Raw genomic sequence first — 22,532 nt, 5'->3', positions numbered from 1 at the left:
TATTTCTCCCTGTGTCCCTGTGCCAATCGGGGGTGCGGGCGGTGAGCGTGAGGCAGGGAGGAGGTGTAGCGCGTGGATGCGGGTCTGGCAGCGGCGAGCGTGAGGCGGGGAGGAGGTGCGGCGTGTGTGGAGCCGTGAACAGGGCCAACTAAACGAAAGCCGATTAATCAATGATTGAGAATGTTGACAACTTTTTCAATCATCGATTATAATCGACTTAGTTGTTGCAGGTCTCCATGTGATTTCCTTAAAGACTCAACAATAAAACCTTGCATTGATTAGAGTAAGTATAATGAGTCGTTTTTTGGGGGGGGGGGTTTTGCATGGGATATGGCAAACATTCTGGCAATACTTCTCTGCATAGCAAGAGAAATCTTAACTTTAGCTAAACATCCTAGGACTTGGAATATCCTAACTTGTCTGTATGGCAAAAATTTTCCACTGAAAATTGAACATAAGATTTATGGACAGGGCTATTTATGACTCATGACAGTGGCATACTGGACCTCAGACATGTCACATTCTATAATGCTGTCTATTCCTTCTTAGGGTGATACACGTTCTGCTGTGTTCCCCTCCATGTTCGCTACTCTCTTGCTGTGAAATTTTCTGAATGCTCTGCCTAGCCTCTTTAGCCTGCACCTTGTGGCCCGTTCTCCTCCCTTTTGAAATTTGTCCTGCCCCTACAGTGAAGTGAACCGTTTTTGTGATACAACAAGATAACTCGAGTAGAGCTGCAGCTAACGATTATTTTCAAAATCGATTAGTTAGCCGATTATTAAGTTCGATTAATCGGTTAATCGGATAGAAAATAAAATACATTTTAAAAAATGGCTCCGGTGATGGGACTACTAGTTTGTATTGAGATTGCAGTCCATCACAGGAGCAAGCTTGGAGTGGTGGAAGTAAAAAAGAAAAAAAAGAAAGTGTGGTGTGCAATATAGTGAAATGAAAAGTGTAAAATTATATAGCAATTAATGCAGAATGGCACCGGCTATAGAGGACTACAAAACCCAGCAAAAGCACATTATACAGCACAATGCAGAATACCACCAGCTATAGAGGAATACAACAAATCCCAGCAATAGTACATTATAGCTGGTGGTATTCTGCATTGCGCTGTATACTGTACTATTGCTGGGTGTTGTAGTCCTCTAAAGCTGGTGGAATTCCGCATTGCGCTCTATAATGTACTATTGTTGGGTTTTGTAGTCCTCTATACAGCGCAATGCAGAATACCACCAGCTATATAGGAATACAACAAATCCCAGCAATACATTATACATACAGTGTATAATGTATTGCTGGGATTTGTAGTCCTCTATAGCTGATGGTACATTGGTCTGTATAATATACAGCACAATGTACCATCAACTATAGAGGAATACAAATCCCACTATCCCAGCCATAGATTATAGAGCACCATGTGGGGAAAGTGCAGGCTTACCTGAGCAGTCTTCCAGCAACCTGTTTCTGAGATGGGGCCTGTCTATCGGCGGCTGTCATCCGCCCACACCTGCTCCTCCTTACTTCTTCTCCCTGCGTCCCTGTGCCGACCGTGGATTTGGGCGGGCAGTGAGCGTGAGGCAGGGAGGAGGTGTGGCGTGTGGAGCATGGATGCGGGCGGGTCTGAGGTGGGGAGGAGGTGTGGCGCGCAGCGTGTGTGGAGCCGTGAACAGGGGCAACCAATCGGAAGCCGATTAATCGATGATTGAAATAGTTGACAACTTTTTCAATAATCGATTATAATCGATTATGTCGATTAGTTGTTGCAGCCCTAAACTCGAGTGAGTGCTGAGTCAAGAGAGCAAGGTGCTTTAAACTATGGATTTGTGGGCCACACCTGTTGGCTCCAGTGGTCATTTTGTGAGGTGGAAAGTGCTTCCTTTTAAATTCTAGATCTATCATGGTATATGCAAAACTAAAAAGGATAGCTGCTGATAAGGCTGAGGAAGATGGGTGGAGGAATCTATCCAAATATTATGTAGGTGACCGTGGAAAAGTACATCTAAACCATATATATCTGCAGAAGTGTTTTGGTACTTTGTTTTTAAGAGTTGTCCACACACACATGCTTCTAGAACATATATGACTGTCGCTAAGCTTTGAACATATCCCAGCTTGTCTGTTTGTGATGAATGAGAGCCAAGTGAAATCCTAAAAGCACACTGGCCATGAGACAAATCTGAAGGATGCTATTGCTGACCTTTTCTAAAAATGCTAGTTTCCAGAAAGGTACAGAGGTAAGGAATTGTGACACAGCCAGGCAGGTAGAATTTTCAGAAAGTGAGCAATTGCAACTTAAATATTCCAAACTCCTGCCATAACAGAGGTACTTTCAATAACTGTTAGACGTTATCATAGAAAAGTGTACCTTTTTCTGTAATTTTCAGGGTGAGGAAGACTTTGAATTTCCTCGGCCTCCTCCTGGACGTAGCCTTCATCGCCATGTCCGTACAATACGTGAAGTGCGCACTGTGGTCACCCGAATCATCACAGATGTTTATTACATGGATGGAACAGAGGTGGAACGCAAGGTTGTAGAGGTAATTCTTCTAAACATTATACCTTGTTTAAGCCAAAACAAATTATTTCTGAAAAGGAAGAAGCGATTAGAACTTTTTTTCTAGGCTATAAGAGAATTGCTCGAGCCCTTTATATACAAGTGAACCACACTTTCTGTAAATAAATATTACCTTTTGTTGCTTTAATATTGTTACTATGCATAAAATTTGAACACTACGTACATCTATGAGAATAGTAGCCAAGGAAACTGTATCTGCTGTTCACAATCACCTTTACTTAGCATTTGAGAAAACAGCATTTCTGTTCGGTACTATGGGTAATGTTTCATTTCCTTCTTACCTGCCCCAAAACATTTAATCATAAGACACATCAAGTAAATCATGTTGCCCAATACATGGAGATCTTCTGAAAAGGCCAATAATACTAAAACAGCTGGCCTTTAATCATACAAGGTAGACATGTTCCAGAACTTGAGGTATTTCACATTGTATTCATATATCTGTGTAGCTCAGTGCGACATTGTTTCATCCAATTAAGGCTTTGGAGAGGTTAAAAGTAGACTATGATAGGATTCAGCGAAGTCCTTTCTTCAGTTCTGAATTTTATATATTAAAAAAGCGTGCATAAAATATTGCGGTTTCTTTGTAATTTTTTTTTTTTTTTAAGCCTACTTATTTAGGCGTATTAGTTCTTCACACATATGTACAGAAATGGAGAGGTGCTACTGGGCACAAAACATTCATTCACTGGGCACAAAACATTCATTCACTCGTTCCCTTTTTTTAGGAAGCCGAAGAGCCCATAATTGAATGTCGTGAATATGAAAATGAAGTATCTCCTTCAAGGACTGCGGTCTCGTCTCTGACTTCTGGAGATCTTGCAGATATCAGTTCCTTTTCCTCAAAAACATCAAGCCTTCAGCGCACATCTAGTGGAGCCAGCAGTGGCCTATCTGCAGGGCAAAGCACCAGTGGTAGCAGTTCTGATAAAGCAAAGGTTACACTAAGAGGAAGAGCTGGCCAGTTGGAATCTGGGGAATTTGCCATGCCAGCTGGGCGTGGAGGCCTTGTGAAATCAAGGTACTCAATAGGGAAATTCATGGTTATACCATTGTTTTCAAAGCAAAAATGCCCAATCTATCACTAAGTAAACATATCTGTAAAATGATATAGCATGTATTATACACCAGGGACCAAGTTTATTTGTTGCCCACAGCACAGAGTCTGACACCCTCCACCCCTCAGATAAGCCATTTTAAAACTATGCAAGTCACTCACAGGCCACTGATATAATTTATTATTGGCGTGTGAGAGTTCATGATTGATCAGCCAGGCCTGCCTAGCAAGGTGCAGGAATCGATGTAAACATTTATGTAGATTCAGTAGCATACAAATCTGCATCCTGCCGGATATGACACATCTTTTAATTATTAAGGATCACGAGGGGTTTAGATAAATCTGACAGTTATCTGAGAAACTCTTTGAATGTCCTAATTGGCAAAGTTTTGAAACAAATACTGAAATTAAAGCTCCTGGAAAATTTCGGAAGTTTTAAGATCAGGTAGAATTTGGGAACTAGCAATCATTTAGTTCAGTTTGGAACTTCTATAGGAAAATTACTGTATAGCATAACCAGGAAACTTTTGCTGCTAAAGTCCTAGATCACTGCAGTACGGTAAAGATAAACTGTCTTCATTTTTTCCAGTCCTAGGAAAGTGTCCAGCCAGCCAGGGTCTTCACGCGAAACTGGAAGACAAACAGGGGTGCAAGTGAGTGAAGATGATGCAGATGCATCGCTTGGAAACAGACCAGGGGCCAAAGCGCCCCTTACACCCCGTGGAAGAGGGAGGAGGGGACGTCCTCCTTTTCGAGGAACTGGATCAAGGTATCCATAGACAGACAGTGTGGGTCAGTCAGGTGTCTTGTGTTTAAAGCGGAGTATACACGGTTAGAATTTTGTACCGACTGTATGAAAAATCTCGTCAGAATATTCGATAATACTATCAGAGACTTGACGAACGCCATTAGTTTGGTCGAAATTTCATTTGGTTTTAACATTTGAGGTTGGAATGAATGGAATTTCCTGAATTGAAACCACATTAACTGTTAGAACTTTGTTCATTTGAGAAAAAATTTCCATCCTGCTCCTTTGATTTGTTTCCACCACTATGGGCAAAATGAAATTCCAACTATTAGAGAACCGAATGAACAATATGAAAACAAATTTTTTGGAACAAAGTTCTAACCCTGTATACCCAACTTTAGGAATAAAATGTTTTTTTGTTTTTGTTTTTGTTTTTAAATATATATATATTAATTGTTAAATATCTGTGTTGACTTGTATTGGTTCTGTCTTGAACCTTACTTTTTTTGAAAAGTGACCAGTTCAACCAGGATATTTTTCTGAGAAGGTGTGCCTTTTCTGATGTTATGTTGAGCACAGAAGGGAATGTAAGTTTTGCTTACTATGAAGGTGGTACTATCAGGACCATAAAATCTGCAGGCTGAAGAATAGGTTAAGAATGTAAGAAAGGATAGGGATTAGAATATGTCTGTTAAGCAGTCATGGCATCTACTTTAATAAGCAACCTCCAAACTTTCTCCATTGGGTAGCTCCTTCTTTTTTTTTGTTATATAATATCTGCATGTCATACTTGCATGAACTGCGGCTTCCTTTTGTTTGCAAATGAGACTTTTGGAATCTTGGACCTATAGCCTTAACTGAATTGTTACTTAAAGTGGGGGAATGCTAAAATTAGGAACGCACCGAAATTTCGGCCGCCGAAACATTTTGGTTGAAAATGGTACTTTGGGCAAAATGCTGAAAAGTGCCATAACGGCTCAAAATTCAGTGCATCCTGACTGCTTCTCTCCTCCCCACTGGGCGCCAGTCTGTGTTCCCTCCAATGCCCGCTGCTCTCCCCCGCCCGTGTCGGCAGAGGCAGCGGGGATCCGAGGGGGACACAGACCAGTGCCCAGTGGGGAGGAGTGAAGGTTTCAGGAGGCCAAGCGGGGAGGAAACACTGAGTGTTTGTAAATAATTTAGGACAAAGTAAGCTTACTGTCGGCTGTCATGGGAGGTCGAGCTGGCGGTGAGGGGAGGAGTTGGCTGTCAAAGAAACCAGAGCTTTCCTCCCATACCGCTGACTCGGCCTCCTGCGACAGCAGGTCAGGATGGAGAGCGGATACAAGCAGTCAACGATCAGCTGATCGCTGACTGTAAATAATTGAGGACAGAGTATTTTGACTGTGTCCCCAATTATGAGTGCTGTACGTCACTTCCTGATCATTCATGATTGTGGACATGGTAAATATACTATTTCCACTATTTATGAATGGATAGGAGTACTCCGTATAGAGGCTTCCTATTCATTCATAACAGTGGCTGCAAAAAAAAAAGATTGAGGACTCTGTGTCCTCAATCTCTTTTTCTAGTTTAAAAGGGACATATCAGGGGTCTAAAATGTAACAAAATAATTAAAAACATTTTAAAAAGGTTGGCAAAAAAAAGTCATTTTAGTTTTCGGCCTGACAAATTTTTTATGTTTCAGTCTAAAAATGCAATTTCGGTGCATCTCTAGCTAGAACCTCTGTCCAGTTTTCATTGTCTGTTTCCCTGTTGCAGATTTTCTTTTACTTCCAGTCTGGTAAAACATCCCCAGAACAGAATGTGATAGCAAAAAAAGCAGGCAGAACCCGCCCGCTAAAATCTTAGCTATAGTTACACTTTAACTAAAATAATAGTAATCAACCCCCAAGTACTAAATATACCGTGTACAGATGGGTCACAGATCCTTGCCTTGTCCTGAGTTTTGAGTGATCCTGGCAGTACCATAAAGCTGCATGCGCATAAGTTTTGATCACTCCTCCATCCTCCTGGGTTCCATAAATCCCCAGCCATTGAAACATTCAAATCCTGCGCATCGCTTTACAATATGGACGGAGACAGTATAGTTACAATGCAGTTTCAGTACAGGAGGGTTAGGAAGGCCCTGCTCTTGAGAGCCTACAATCTAGTAGATTTTCATTACACACCCTGTAGTGTAACGTGCACAGCTTTATACTTTATGGAAGAAAGCCAGGTTTTTGCAGTAGCCGTTTTATTTAGCTTTTGCCATTCACTTTAACATGGTGTTTAGGGGTGGGGCATATGGGTCTGATGCTCCAAAAACACAGCTAGCCTTTTACTTTTAATGCTACTATTTAGCTGAGATGACCAGCTTCCAAGATGAACAGTTTTCAAAGGTTCATTGAGTATGCTAAGTATTTTTTACTTCATAAAGGCCTCATAAAGGCATGAGTTTGAGCAGTGTCACCTATAACTTGAAGGGTTAAACTGATGTTTGTTTGAATTCCTAAAAAGTGTATTTTATGACACTGCAGTCCTTATTTTTTAAATATAGATCTTAGTAATATACAGGCACTAATAAAAAAAAGCCAGGAATATATGGTAGAAGTACTGTAATGACACGAGTGAGAACAATTCTATAGATTTTTTCCTTTAGTTTAAGAATTTGTTGGACATCATTCCATCCCTCCCTTTTAAAATTAATTGTTGGATCAAACCCAGCATGTTAATTGTCATGGCCAACCAGTTATATAGTATTTAAGTCTTGCTAGGTGCAATTACCTAACTACTTAAAGTGAAAATGACAGTTTTATCACTTTATGATCGTTTTTTTGCTCCCTAATAGAATGCACTGACGGATTTTATTTTTTTTGCTCAGGCTTAATTTGGCCAGTATCATATCTGTGTTTCAAGGGAAAGTAGAAGGGAATTATATTTGTTGAATGTGTTGTACATGCTAATCTCCTTTACAGGGAAGTCGGCTCTTCACATGCACAAGCTGAGGATTCCACAGCAGCTGCTGTTCCTGATGAAGAACCATTCACACACATCAGTGCTTGTCATCCAGAAGCACGTGACAGAGCAAGCCCAGGAACCCCTACCACGCGGCGCAGCGATTCCCCTGAAATCCCCTATCAGACACCATCCAAGAATGTTAGCACGGACTCCTCATCGGGTAGTAGTTTTGTGGGACTCAAAGTTGTAGCCAAGTGGTCCTCCAATGGTTATTTTTACTCTGGCACAATTACTCGGGACGCTGGAGGTGGAAAATACAAGCTACTATTTGATGACGGCTATGAATGTGATGTCGTCGGAAAAGATATTTTATTATGTGACCCTATTCCATTGGATACAGAGGTGACAGCCCTCTCAGAAGATGAATATTTTAGTGCAGGTATGTCCTTTATTTCAACAAAATTTGACTCAAACAGAAAGGTCTGGATTTTTTTTACTACAGCAATAATTCATCTTACATGATGTTTGAATGCAGGGTGTTTACTTTTTAGCTGACCTCTTAAATTCTATGCATTATCCATGCACCAACCCAATGCAACCTTGTCTTTGTGAACCGTCCACATGGTTGATTTAGATGGATAGACATCCATCTAAATGGGTATGATATACTGATGCAGGCTTTTAATTATTGCTTTATTTTCTATTTTACAGGAGTAGTAAAAGCTCACAAAAGAGATTCTGAAGAACTGTGGTACTGCATTGAAAAAGAAGGACAAAGGAAATGGTACAAAAGGATGGCGGTAATCCTGTCCCTAGAACAGGGAAATAAGCTCAGAGAGCAGTTTGGTCTAGGCCCTTATGAACCATCAATGCCATTAACCAAGGGATCAGACATAAGCCTCGGTAATATTTTTATTCTAGTCTCAAATGTTTTATTTGTCCTGCTGGTTGGCAATTATATCTTGTTAATGCTTGCCATCTCTATCTGCAGCTTAGTTTTCCCATAGATGAAGAAATTACACTTTGCTACAATGTAAAGTAGTGAGTGTACAGCTTGTATATCAGTGTACATTTGCTGTCCCCTCAAAATAACTCAACACACAGCCATTAATGTCTAAACCGCTGGCAACAAAAGTGAGTACACCCCTAAGTGAAAATGTCCAAATTGGGCCCAAAGTGTCTATTTTGTGTGGCCACCATTACTTTCCAGCACTGCCTTAACCCTCTTGGGCATGGAGTTCACCAGAGCTTCACAGGTTGCCACTGGAGTCCTCTTCCACTCCTCCATGACGACGACATTCATCTTTATGTAGAGAAACAATTCTTTTTTTCAGATCCTCAGAGAGTTCTTTGCCATGAGGTGCCATGTTGAACTTCCAATGACCAGTATGAGAGAGTGAGAGCGATAACACCAAATTTAACACACCTGCTCCCCATTCACACCTGAGACCATGTAACACTAACGAGTCACATGACACTGGGGAGGGTGACATTTTCACTTAGGGGTGTACTCATTTTTGTTGCCAGCGGTTTAGACATTAATGGCTGTGTGTTGAGTTATTTTGAGGGGACAGCAAATGTACACTGATATACAAGCTGTACACTCACTACTTTACATTGTAGCAAAGTGTAATTTCTTCTGTGTCGTCACATGAAATGATATAATAAAATATTTACAAAAATGTGAGGGGTGTACTCACTTCTGTGAGATACTGTATATGTGTGTGTTCCATAAATCTCTCGTTCTCTCTCCCTCTCTCTCTCCATATGCAGTCGTGTGCGTAATAGTTTATTTTTATCAATTAACAAAATACAAATTAAATGAACAGAAGAGAAATCCAAATCAAATCAATATTTGGTGTGACCAACCTTTGCCTTCAAAACAGCATCAATTCTTGTAGGTACACTTGCACACAGGTAGGTTGTGCCAATTATCTTGGAGAACTAAGCACAGATCTTCTGTGGATGTCGGCTGCCTCAAATCTTTCTGTCTCTTCATGTAATCCCAGACAGACTCAATGATGTTGAGATCAGGGCTCTGTGGGGACCAAACCATCACTTCCAGGACTCCTTGTTCTTCTTTACGGTGAAGATAGTTCTTAATGACATTTGCTGTATGTTTGGAGTCATTCTCCTGCTGCAGAATAAATGTGGGGCCAATCACACGCCAACCTGATGGTATGGCATGATGGATAAGTATCTGCTTGTATTTCTCAGCATTGAGGACACCATTGATCCTGACCAAATCTCCAACTCCATTGGCAGAAGTGCAGCCCCAGACTTGCAAGGAACCTCCACCATGCTTCACTGTTGCTGCAGACACTCATTATTGTACTGCTCTCCAGCCCTTCGGCGAATAAACTGCCTCCTACAGCTAAATATTTCACATTTTGTCTCATCAGTCCAAAGCACCTGCTGCCATTTTTCTGCACCCCAGTTCCTATAATTTCATGCACAGTTGAGTCGCTTAGCCTTCTTTCCACATCAGAGATATGTTTTTTTTTTGGCCGCAATTCTTCCACGAAGACCACTAGGCAGACTTCTCCGGACAGTAGATGGGTGTACCTGGGCCCTACTTGTTTCTGCCAGTTCGGTGCTGATGGCACTGCTGAAGATCTGATGTTGAAGGGAAGTAATTAGACGTGTCTTTCATCTGCTGCATTAAGTTTCCTTGGCCGAACACTGTATTTACTGTCCTCCAACGTTGCCCGTTTCTTTGTGCTACTTCAAGAGCTTGAACAGCGCTTCAAGAGCTTGAACAGCACATCTTGAAACCCCAGTCTGCTTTGAAATCTTTGCCTGGGAGAGACTTTGCTGATGCACTAGAACTGCCTTAGGGGGAATTAATCAAAACTGGAGCAGCTGTGCATAGCAGCCAATCAGCATCCACCTTTCATTTTCAAACCCTAACTGAAGAGAGCATCTGATTGGTTGCCGTATGCTGTGTCTTGTTGCTGTGCTCAGTCTTGCCATGGTGTGTGAAATGAAACCTTACCTTAGTAGCAGTTTGGCTGTTCCTCACCCAGTTTTAAGCCTCCTACACACCTGTTTCTGTTTCAGTTAATGACTGTGTTACAACCTACCTATGACATTGATGATCATTAGCACTTGCTTGTTATAACTGGTTGGTCATACACACCGTCGAGTGCAAGTGTAAGAATCGATGCTAGTTTGAATTCAAAGTGTAGTCACATCAAATATTGATTTTAGATTTTTCTTTTGTTCACTCCCTTTGTGTTTTGTAAATTGATAAAAATAAACAATTTAAATTATATATATTTCTGAAAGTGTTCTTACTTTGCAGCATTTTTTCACACCTGCCTAAAACTTTTGCTGTGTGTATACATAATTATACACACACATACGAACTTCCTCATTGTGTGGTGTTACCTATAAGTGTATAATGTATTATATGAATTTCTGATAAATGTGACCTTTGTATTTAAAGATAATCTAGTGGAAGGGAAGCGGAAACGAAGAAGTAATTTAAGTGTGATGGTCACACCAACCACTTCCAGTACAAGCACCCCAACCAGAAAAGGAACTGAGGTGTCTCGCAGTTCTTTAGGTCCACTCTCTGGAAAAAGGAAATTGATTAGTTCAGATGATGAGAAATCTCCTGCAAAGCGTGGGCGTAAATCTGTTTTTGCAAAGTCTGGTAAGGTTTTATTGCTTTTCTTTAGAGGCTGATTGAACCTGATCTATGGTTACACAGCCGCAGTCATACGCTAATAAAGATCACTTTAGGTTTTTAGAAGATAAATGTAGGCTATAATATTATGGTACAGTATACCAGTGTGCACAGTTGTGCAAATGTATAGCAGGATAAAGCTCTTAATCCCTTTCACTATGAGCCTTTTCTTGATCAGAGTTTGATGCTGACTGCTGGCTGAGAAGTAATTTCAGTTCTTATTAATATGCTCATACATAGAGCCCTTGTCTAACAGATTTCAGCAGTGGAAAACATTTTGCTGTATCCGAGTCCAAGAGTCTCCTATATAATTATAACTTGGATTCTCTGGAGAAGGTAGATTTCAGGACTTATCAGGTGCTTGACAGCTTATTTTTGGTTATGGCCATAGAACCCTGTGTAGTAACAGCATTGATATCATATAACTCCATAGTCATTTTCTGTAAAGGAGCAAAGAAATAACATTTATATTAAAACGATCAAAATGCCACTGAAGCTGGCTTTACACACCAGATAGTCAGATGAGCAGAGATCCGTCTGCCAGGGCATCCCTCAACCTGGAGCACCTGTCTTGAGAGACTCTTCATGTTTAGGCCTATGGAATGTGGTGTTGGCTTTTCAGAGAGAAAACAAAGCAGTTTTACTGAGCCACTAGTGTATGTGTATAAGACTGGATTCACACATGGGCGTAACATAGGCTAGTTTCTTTTGCGTTTTTTAGCACGTTTTTCCGTTCAGTGAAACGCGCGTTTCACTGGCGGAATGATTTTTATTTTTTTAATTTTATTTTCTCTACATTTAAAATATATATATTTTTTTAAACTTTCAAACTTCCTGCCGGTTCCGCCCCCGTGCGACGCAGCCGCTCGCAAGGGACGGAAGTCGGCAGCCGCCGGAGGACACAGCGGGGATCGCGGAAAAGGTAGGTCCTACGCTGTATTCCCGAGTGTGGCTTGGGGTTACCACTTTGTTAACCCCGAGCCACACTCTGGAATACCAATGGAAACGCGCGAAAAAACGCCCCAAAGAAGCTCCTATACTTGTTTGGGCGTAGGGCATTTTTCAGCGCGTTTCCACGTGCTGAAATACGCCCAGGTGGGAACCATGCCCATAGAAAAGTATGGGATTTCACTGTTTGAGTGTTTTTCAGCGCTTCAAAACGCCCAGGTGTGAACCTGGCCTAACTGCATTAAGCTAGACTGCTTGTCATCTGATCTGTATGGGCACCCTAGCAATCATGTGCATGTGAATAATATTGAGTCTCTGTTTAATTAAGGACTTTCTAGTCTTTTCTAAATTACAACATCGCCAGCACTCCTGAAGGTGTGCATTCAAGTAAAATATGCCTTCCAATGTTTTTGTACAGCAGTGACCTTTCCTGGCTGCTCGAGTCCATCAGATGTGGCCACATCTGAGTCCATCAGATGTGGCCACATATGTTATAGGTAACAGGGCTACCTGTGATGATAAATGTAATAAAAACCAGATACCCTATTCTGCATTGTGCTTTACTAAGTTACTGTATGATCCAGGCAGGACATACAGTATTCCAATCTGTCAATTAGTCCCTAATCTGTGTGTTATCAGCTCTGCCAGAGTCAGAAAAGCTTAAACTACTGATCTATAATTCTACTAAAATTAAACAGCTCCTTTGTTGCCATTCTATATGCAGACAGTTATTTACACCAAAGTTAAATACAATCTCAGTTGTTTTACCTAATGAAGGATAATTATGACAAGCAAGTAAGAAGTCAACTACAAGTTTTAAACAAAAAAGCACTATTAGGGTGTGTGTGTGTATTATATTCTAAATATATTTTTCCTTAAAATCCTTTTTAAAGCAGGTTTTAGCATTGATCACATACTTTGGAACATCACAAATGTTCCCTGTGATTTATTTTCCAATGAACACTTACCAGTGAGGACCTGTCCATGTTATTAATTAAGCAAATTAATCTGACTCAAGGGTTCCTTTCACTGGATGTTTGCCCCAACCCCCATAATTTGGCCAAGGTGTACCCATCACTTGCAGCCCCCTGATTTTCCCCCCCCAAAAAACAAAGCTAACAACAGTCTCCTATCTCACCAACTAGCAATGATGGACATTGTATTTAAAAAAATATATATATATATTATATAGTCCTGCTGTTCACCTAAAATTACTGCCAGATTTGTGTTTTTAGCCTTGCATATAACTAGCCTTTATTTTATTCATATGGTCCAGCAAAAGAAGGTGACTTTACGAGCCACAATGAAGGTGAAGACAGTGCAGCTGACCAGAATACACTGGAGGAGACGCATGGACCTCTACCGCAGAATAATTTGCTGTTCGCAGGATACGCCTTTCTTCTCACTACGGCCACATCCAGTGACAAAGTCAACAACCGCCTGAAATCACAGAAGATCACTTCATTCAGCAGTGAAGATGATGAAGGTCATTCTTGTGTCTTGTTGTTTGAGATGCTTTTTAATCTAGTAATCCTTTCTGAGGAATTGGGATTTTAAAATGTATAGTCAGGCAGGCATCATAAAGGTATTTGTTTGGAAACATTTCCTGAACATACAATAATACTATTTAAAAAAATGGTATCTTTATGGCAGACCCATTGTTATTTAGCAAGTGTAATCCGTTCATTTTCTTCATTTTATCACTTTTCTGTGCTGCTGGACTTCATGGACTTATCTTCCTTCACATGACACACATATATTGCCTATCCCCATGTCATGTTTAGCTTAGAATACCAAACTGTAAAATAGCAGCAGATGCCAAATGTGTTTTCTAATGTCAGTAAAAAAAATAAGACCGTGGACGGAAGTGATCTGTATTAATATGTGAATTCCTGGTTTATCTGTTTTCGGGGTTTAGAAGTCTCTAAAACAGGTCTCCTAAAGTGTCTTTGTCGGCTATGACAACCATTCACTTTCTATCTGTCATTTGCTAGTGCAGCTTAGAATCCAATTACTTATTAGCTTGGCAAGCAGACCTGGAGAATGAGAACCAGTATCCACTGGTATGTAATCGACACATGCAGGTTACCAGTATTTCTTCTGCTTGCAGAATACATTGAAAGCACCCCGTACGACCGACGGTACACAGAGGTTCAGCTTCGCGCTGGAGGGGGCTGCATTATCGACAATTTCAGTGAAGCACTGGTGAGATTTTCATTGAATGTATTGCGTTTTGTGTGGCTTTTTATTTTTTCATTCATCCATATGTGTAAACATTTTTAAGTCTGCCTTCTTTTGGATGTATTGTCTTTCAAAACAAATTCAATTTTTTTTATATTCAAAAGGAAAGTTTCTGTACAAACTGTTAACTAGCATTTACAGAAGATGGCTAGAAATGGCATCCCCCATACTTGCTCATGACTTGCTTTAAGCCGGCCAAAAAATGGTGGAGTGGTTCTGAAGACAGAAAGGGGGGAATTTATCAAAACTTGAGCAGACAAAATTTGGAGCAGTTGCCCAAAGCAGCCAAGCCGCTTCTCTCTTCAGTTTGTTCAGTTAAAGAAGAACTATGGGGTCAGGGCTTTTCCCCATAGTTCTCCTAAGGGTAACGGGAGGACACAAACTAGCGTCCTACCGTCACCCAAAGCTCAGTAAACCGCGAGCTACAGCTTGCGGTATACTGAGACGTTGCAGCCGGAACGGATCCCAACAATGCTGTCTGGATCCACACAGCTGCGTCAGTGACAGCTGGCTCTGCCTATCTAGAGGCAGAGAGCCAGCTGTACCCGCCCCCTCCCCCATCCGTTCCGCCAGTCAGCGCTGGGGGATCGGACAGGAGAGGGGGGGAAACCCTGCAGGGAGCCATGATTGACAGTCACGGCTCTCTGCTTGGAGATGATCGAGAAGTGAGCGAGCGACGGTATGCGTTTGCTCACTTCCTGATCTTTTGAGCCGACCTGCTACAGTTTCATTGTCACATGTCAGCTCGAACTAATGAGGCTGAGTGATTTTTCACTCACCTCATAGTTCTCCTTTTAAGGTTTGAAAATGAAAGAGAGAAGCTGATTGGTTGGCATAGGTGACTGCTCCAGTTTTGATAAATTCCACTCAAAGTCTTTTAAATTGGCTTTTAATCTGATATTTTGTTTGTCTATTGCTTGTAGTCTAGGAAGAACTGCAACCACTTTAACCACTTGTCCTGTGACTCTGTTCAACCTACCTTGTGTGTGTGTGTGTGTATCCATATGATGCCAGAGGGAAAATGCACCTTATTTAGCAGGTGAGCCATGTCCTAATGCTGTCTTTCCTTCCTTCCCTTAGTGCAAACCAGATTCAAAATGTTTGCTGATTGCTGACCAGCACTGCCGAACCCGGAAATATTTTCTGTGCCTTGCCAGTGGAATCTCTTGTGTGTCTCATATCTGGGTACATGACAGTTGTCACTCTAATGAGCTGCAAAGTGTCAACAATTACTTCCTCCCGGCTGGGTACAGCCTTCAAGAAGATAAAATTTTGGAATGGTGAGATAAAAGTACCCAGTGTTTTAGTGGGGAAGGGGGATGATATTTTCCATCAGTATTACAGAAGTTTGTTTTGATATTGATTTTTCAGGCATGGCTCTAGGCATCCCTTCCAAGGATTGCGCTTTCTTGTTGTATCTGACCAGCAAGAGAATTTCCTGGAAACATGGACAGAAGTATTAATGGTTGGAGGAGCAGCATCTGCAAAGCAGCACAGTTCTGCAGATACAAACAAAGGTATTATTAAATTCAGCTGGCACTAATACAAAAGAAGTCATATTGTAATAATGTCATCTTGTAGCAGTAACTTTGTATTAAAAAAAAAAAACCACAACAAACAAGTATACAGGTGAAACTCGAATAATTAGAATATCGTGCAAAAGTTCATTTATTTCACTAATGCAACTTAAAAGGTGAAACTAATATATGAGAGAGACTCATTACATGCAAAGCAAGATATTCGCAGCGCTGAATACTGAAAAATGGCCTGGATGGGAAGGGGGTCTAACACCGCGGATGTCAACTGGTTAAGTGTGCACTAGCAGTCCATTTATGGCTCGGAAAGCCCTGAAGACATTGGCTCTACAGGCAGGCAGTTACCATTTTCTAGTGAGTAACAGTGGCAACCCACATATTTTCCTTACAATACCGAATTGTCTTTCTTTTCTCATCCATTAAGGAACACAGGAAGTCATTCACCTTTGGGTTATACTGCCTCATGCATGAGAATAGGACACTGACAACAAATTGTAGGCCAGCCCAGGATAACCCCTCCTACTACATGGCTCTGTTTTGTATGCTAGTGTCTTAGGAGGATTTACATTGTTTCTTCAGTTCTGCTTTCATGTTTTTCTAGTACGATTTTTTTTCTTCAAACATTTTGCTTTAGCCAAGACACTTGTCTACATCGTTGCTAACTGCTGGTCTCTGATTGCAGCTATCCAGCCGATCCTTCTGTAGCAGGTGCCCCCAGCTCACACTCTACTAACCGTTCCAGGGCTTCTCGCGGTGCAACCATTGATCCAGCTGATGCCTTTGGCTGGGTAACGTGTTGCCCTTTACTCCTAGAGTCTGTCCTGTCATGTCCTGGAGTCTTCTCTAGCTCCATCTGGAGTCTTCTCTAGCTCTTCTCTAGCTCCACTTCCTCTGTCCACTTTCATAGAATTTGACTGCAGTCAAGCAAGACTTATAGCCTAAATCTCTCAATTATTTGCTGTCCGCAGAGGCCTGAAGTTAGCTCCCACACCTTCTGTTAATTCTTTATCTAATTTACCTGTGGTCTTAGAAGCTTCTGAGCCATCGATTGCATTGGCACTGTGTGATTCTCAGTCACTCCAATCATTGCCTGCTGAGCCTTGAGTCACAGTCTCCTGCTATCACTCCCAAGGCATAAGTCACCTTTGAAAAAAAAAATGAATATATGCACACACATTGATAGAAGAAAAAATGTGCCTTTTATGATTGTATTGCATCGGAGTCTGCAGAGCATTGCACGCTCCATCAGTGCATTGTGCGTGCAGTGGACTGCCTCTTGCAGGTTCTTCACCTAGCTCAATGTCCATATGGAGGTATAGACCTACTGTTATGGGGCTGGAGAAAATAATGTACTACAACTGCACTTGAGGTTAATTGAGATGTCTGAGTTCCTCTGTGGCAGTGGCATATAGGACTGGCTGTGCAGGTGGACTGTTCCAAGTCTTTCTCTATGGGTATTGGAAACACCCTGAGAAGATCTTTATTCTTTCAAAAGCTAGTCTTGTACCTGTTTCTGAAGAAAAAAAAAAGTCTGTCTTAAAGACAATTCCCTTTTCTTTTTTTTTTTAATCATGGATGGTCACCAGCTTCTCTTTCCACCATCCCTAGGTGGCTCAAAGACCATTATTCAAGTTTATGGTCTTAAGGATTGGGCTTCCTCCTTCCCGTCGAGGCATACTTTAGTAGATCTGTGATTGCCACCTGGTCTGCTGTGCATACGTTCTCTAATTTCTACCAGGTAGGGGATTAGGCCTCATCTGATGCCAGTTTTGGACATAAGGTCTATTAGGCAGCACTTTGCACTTCAGACAGTCCCGTATTCTGTTTTTTTTTCTTTTCTTCTTGGGCCTGTTCGTGTTGCTTGCTGTATGGGTAAGGTGAATGTCTGCCTGTGTCCTTCAGTGGATGGGAAGAATAGGAGATGGGAAGTCTGTAACCTTTGGGTTATACTGCTGCCTCCAGGAGAACTGGACAGTGACAAAAGAAAAAGGACAGTCCAGGATAACCCCTCCCACTACCATTTTTCTTTACGTTTTTTTTTTGCTAGCGTTCTAGGAGGTTGGATGTTTTTTTTTTTTTTTTTTGCTCTGCTGTTTAAAAGATGAACCTGTTTTTTTATTCATTCTTTCTTCAATTTACTTTAATCAAAACTCTGCTGGTAATTCCACTGCATTCACCCTAAAGGAGTCCTTCCCTGGAAGTCATCAGTTCTGTGAAGTGAGTGTCCAACCTGTCAGCCTTTAATACTTGGAATCTCATTTCCCTTTAGGTTTGTAATGAGATCAGTTGAGTTGAGGCTTAGGTCTTCTCTGTTGCAAGGCAGTTTATGATCTTCCCCTCAACCAGGACATTGTTTTTTCATCCCTCTGCTTGGCACCATCCAGTTTTCCTGAGTGGACCTTTTTTGGTTTTGGTTTAATTTGCATCAGACATCCATGCTGGTCTCTGTAGGGTGACTCAGTTCTCGTTCCACCTTCTGGGTGGTTCAGTTACCAGCTTTATGTTTAATTTTCTCCTTTCCTTGTCAAGATTTTGCTCACTGGTGATGTGAGTGACTCTTGCTCTATTCAGCATCAGACCTCAGTTTCCTAGGTAAGGCTGCCAGCTCATCTGCTATTATGTTTTTTTTCTTCAAGGTAGAGGTTGCTGCATCATCTGATGCCCTCTTCAAGTGTATGTCCTTCAGGTAGCTCTGGAGCATCAGACCGTCCCCAGTTTTCTGCTGTTTATAAAGGATTTTTGTACTTGCTGTATAAAATCTTTTCTTGCAGCCCATTAAGAGACACAGGTCCCCCTCCTGTGTGTTTATAATCATGTTTTTGGTACTGCTGTGCTACAAAACTGAGGCATTTTGGAAGTGGGAGGGGTTGTCCTGGACTGGCCAATAGTGATATATTTTGTTTGCCAGTGTCCAATTCTCCTGTAGGCAGCAGTATAACCAGACATGTAAATGACTTTCTGTGTCCCTCAATGGATGCCAAAATCGGATTTTATGGTAAATACAACAATCCTAAGAGTTGAATGGAATTCTTTGTTCTAGCCATTCCCAGGTATGAAAATGGGGTGATTGAGCCACATTTTTCAACAATTACGTTAGACATAAAGTGGTAATTTGTACCTCTATTTTATTCATGATTTGTTTTTTTTCTGTTTCTAGATGTTGCTTTGGGAGTTTTTGATGTAGTAATCACAGATCCTTCGTGTCCAGAATCCATTTTAAAATGTGCTCAAGCTTTAAACCTTCCAGTGGTTTCATCAGAATGGGTGATCCAGTGTCTCGTCAATGGAGTGCAAGTCGGTTACAATAAACACCCAAAATACAAACATGACTATGTTGTGAGCTAAGAAGACTCCACCACCATTTTTATCAATCCTCCTTTTTGCTGCTTCTTGCATTGTGCATACATTGTGTTTTTATTGAAGTTTTAGGTAGTTTTAATTGTTTGTGTTCTACATTTGCATGTATCCACTTGTACATAGTTTTAACTGCTGGACTTTTATGATAAAAAAAATAAAATAAATGTCAAATCTTTGTTTTAATAAGGTTTTGCGTCTTTCTAGTTCTGTCTGTATGTACAGTTTAGACATTTTCACTTTTCCTCTAGTCTTTTTTTATTGCCATGCCCTCCTGTCAACTGCCTCTGTTATTAAACGAGAACTATGGGGTCAGGGCTTTTCCCCATAGTTCTCAGGGTAACGGGAGGACACAAACTAGCATCCTCCCGTCACCCAAAGCTCGGTATACCGCGAGCTACAGCGGATGTCGTAACCCGGTATGTGTTCGCTCACCTCCCGGTCGGCTCGAACTATGAGGTGAGTGAAAAGCACTCACCTCATAGTTCTCTTTTAAGCTGAAAGTAATATCTCTAATGAAAAAAGTATGGAAGCTAGTTACTGACCTCCTCATGAAAATGCTAATTGCCTGGTTGTCTTTGACTTCCGTTTGTACTGAGTCACTGACCTAATATGCGCATGTAGTCGGCAAAGTCAGAGCTTCTGATTTCCATCCTTGTTCCAGGTGATTCAAATTATTGCAACAAGGAATGATGGATAGCATTTTCATAGTGAGCGTTAAGCAACGGCAGACCCCCTTTTTGTCATTTACAGGTTTGCCTTTTTAAGGCCTGTGCTGTGAGTCATAGTCAAGTTAACAGATCCTTCTAAATTTGGTCTGGTCATCGAAGCCTCAATAACCTCTGGTCACAAAAGTATTGAATGTTGACACAGCAAAGGACGTGTGCATCTTTTGATGTGGGGGGGTGTGACAACAGACGACAGAAGCTGCCACCACCAAAGCTTCGTGTCCTAATACCGTATTTTTCCATGTATAAGACGCTACTTTTTCATTAAAATGTTTACATAATGGAGGGGCGTCTTATACACGGGGGCTGAGAGGAGAACCGCGGTTGCGAAAGTGCCGATACCACTGCAAACTAGCCTCGCGAGTGAAACTTCGGATTGCAGAGACAAGATAAGTTTTCCTCCAATCATAAATCTTTTATACCTGACGTCAGCTGTTGCTGGGGAGAGTGGCTCTGTAATCCGCTCTCCCGAGCGCCGCCTGACGTCAGGTACAAAAAAGATTTATGCACTTCAATAGCTAATTTCTAGTGTAAAGGTGACACTGGGGGTCTTTTGGACCCCCAGCATCACCTTAAAGAGGACCTGTCACCACCATCTGCTATTACATGGGGGGGCTTGCAAGCCCCCCCATGTGATAGCAGTCAAAGTAAAGTAAAAAAAAAACAAAAAACAGTTTTTAAAATTAAAATGAAATAAAATAAATCTAATAATAATAAAAAAAAAAATTTAAAAGTACCCCGCCCCCGCGAGCACGCGCGTCGCCACGTAAACACGCGTCGGGTGCGCCTACGCATGAAAACGACGAACGCGCTACACATGTTGGGTATCGCCGCGCACGCCGGAGTGAGAGCAATAATTCTAGGGCCAGTATTTTGGGGTATCTCTAAATTGATGACCTGTGGGGGCTTTTAAAGTGTCTTTTATTGATTTTTTGGGGTACTGCAGTTTTTCGCCGTTTCACGGTCGCACGCAATCTGTAAACTGGGCATGTTGGGTATCGTTTTACTCGTTGTAACCTCATCTTTTATATTTCATTAAAAAAATGGGTAATTTGTTGTGTTTTGGGGCATTTAATTAAATTTGTCACTAAATTTTGGGGTTTAATAAGGAGTTGCGCTAATATTGCGCAACATAAAAATTTTCAACTACCACCATTTTATTCTATAGGGTCTTGGCATTCAGAAAATATATAATGTTGGGGGGTTTTACGTCATTTTCAGGCCTAAAATGTGGAATATAACATGGGTGCAAAAATTGAAAAAAGGGCCTCAGTCATGAAGGGATTAATGGTCTCCAAGAAAAGTTGATATGGCAAGTACGAAAATCCTACTCTTCTCCACAGTTACATGAAAGCCAAGCTGAATATGAATTGGAAAAAAATATATGAAACATTGGCATTACATTACCCACGTGCAGTTATCTGACTACAACCCAAAAGCAGAATGTTTGATGATATTAAATATCTGTCTTTTGAAATCTCTGATGAAATCAGCAATTCTCTGACTCCAAGCCCGATGACCAGTAAACATCCTGTGACTTACAGCAGAAGGCTTTTTTAGAGAGGTGGCTTTACTTAAAAGATTGTATGATTAGTGTTGTATGGAACCCTCTTAAGGCAAACTGCCAGAAAAGCAGGTTCTTTGAATTAATAGATAAAATATATTCATACATGTTTGACTCTGTATAAGAATATAGTTAACTACAACTATTAAAGTTATTTACCGATAAAAAGATTTAAAATCTTACATAACAAGATGATTAACAGACACAAACTCTGCAGTCCAGGAGCTCTCCATATTTCTTCTTGAATTTTTCGAGTTTGACTATCTTGGATGTAGTGATGCATTGGGGATCCCAGCATGCATCTGTGATTGCTGGGCCTCCAGTGCGTCCCTGCACCTTGTGAGGAGTAGACTACCGCCTGATACACCTGCATTCAATTTATCAACTGCATCTATATTGGTAAGTGAAGGTGTTCTTGCAATAAAACCTAGTGTTCAGCAGTAAAGTTCTACAGGTAGTGTGGTCCCACCCCAAGGTAGGCTTATTTATTTCAGTTCCTCTCAGGTTGTTGGAAGATGATTGGGGAAGTTCTGCATTAGACTTGCCTATAATGGTATTTCTGGGAATCTTCCAGGACAGCAAGCCTACTTCCCACCCTTGGTTGTCATGATTGTATTTGGTGTTGGCTTCCCTTGTGCACTGGTGGAGGTAATCTACTTTAATCTCAACTGAGTGATGAGGGGGGTGTTTGAACTGTTCTAGTTGTGTTTCCTGTACACGGAGGAACCAATCATCTAATACTGTTACTGGTAAGTCTAAGGGCAATATATATAAAATATACACAAATATACTGTGCATAGACACATTTTTGATAGTTGTATTAAATATTATAGCAATTTCTGGAAAAGTTTGACAAACACTGAAATATTTATAGTACAACACAGAAGAAATGATCAGCTCAGAGACCAAACTGACCGCAGCTACAGTAAAAATAAAACATTTAATACACAAGAGCTTTTTATAATAACAATTTCCCCACTGATATTACTGAAGTCCAAGATTTCATGGAGAATTGAGATCTGCGCAGTACGACTTCTGTAGACCAACCAGATGACCAACGGCTCACTCCTCATGGTGCGGTTATTCATAATCCAAAACTGCAAAGAGAAAATGAGAGCATTTAGTAAGGGATATTTATTCTT

General features: G+C 41.1%; 2 protein-coding genes across 2 annotated transcripts in view; one reads left to right on the top strand and one right to left on the bottom strand.

Annotated features, from left to right (window-relative positions):
* TP53BP1 (tumor protein p53 binding protein 1) overlaps window positions 1-19,089 on the top strand; it is a 53,516-nt gene extending 34,427 nt beyond the window's left edge. Inside the window, exons 16-26 of the mRNA XM_018566463.1 lie at window positions 2,394-2,546; window positions 3,313-3,605; window positions 4,231-4,410; window positions 7,347-7,768; window positions 8,041-8,232; window positions 10,778-10,987; window positions 13,245-13,454; window positions 14,079-14,173; window positions 15,290-15,489; window positions 15,581-15,726; window positions 18,902-19,089. Of these exons, the coding sequence (XP_018421965.1) occupies window positions 2,394-2,546; window positions 3,313-3,605; window positions 4,231-4,410; window positions 7,347-7,768; window positions 8,041-8,232; window positions 10,778-10,987; window positions 13,245-13,454; window positions 14,079-14,173; window positions 15,290-15,489; window positions 15,581-15,726; window positions 18,902-19,089 (2,289 nt within the window). The remainder of the gene's footprint in view (window positions 1-2,393; window positions 2,547-3,312; window positions 3,606-4,230; window positions 4,411-7,346; window positions 7,769-8,040; window positions 8,233-10,777; window positions 10,988-13,244; window positions 13,455-14,078; window positions 14,174-15,289; window positions 15,490-15,580; window positions 15,727-18,901) is intronic.
* Window positions 19,090-22,450: 3,361 nt separating this feature from the next.
* The window catches only part of TUBGCP4 (tubulin gamma complex associated protein 4), a 28,312-nt gene continuing 28,230 nt past the window's right edge, over window positions 22,451-22,532 (bottom strand). The window contains exon 18 of the mRNA XM_018566464.1: window positions 22,451-22,487. Coding sequence (XP_018421966.1) covers window positions 22,475-22,487 — 13 coding nt within the window. The 3' untranslated portion in view covers window positions 22,451-22,474. The remainder of the gene's footprint in view (window positions 22,488-22,532) is intronic.

The sequence above is a fragment of the Nanorana parkeri genome, unplaced genomic scaffold (assembly GCF_000935625.1).
Source record: "Nanorana parkeri isolate BGI_ZX_2015 unplaced genomic scaffold, ASM93562v1 scaffold951, whole genome shotgun sequence".
Classification (NCBI taxonomy): Eukaryota; Metazoa; Chordata; class Amphibia; order Anura; family Dicroglossidae; genus Nanorana; species Nanorana parkeri.
This window is presented reverse-complemented; position numbering and strand designations above follow the sequence as displayed.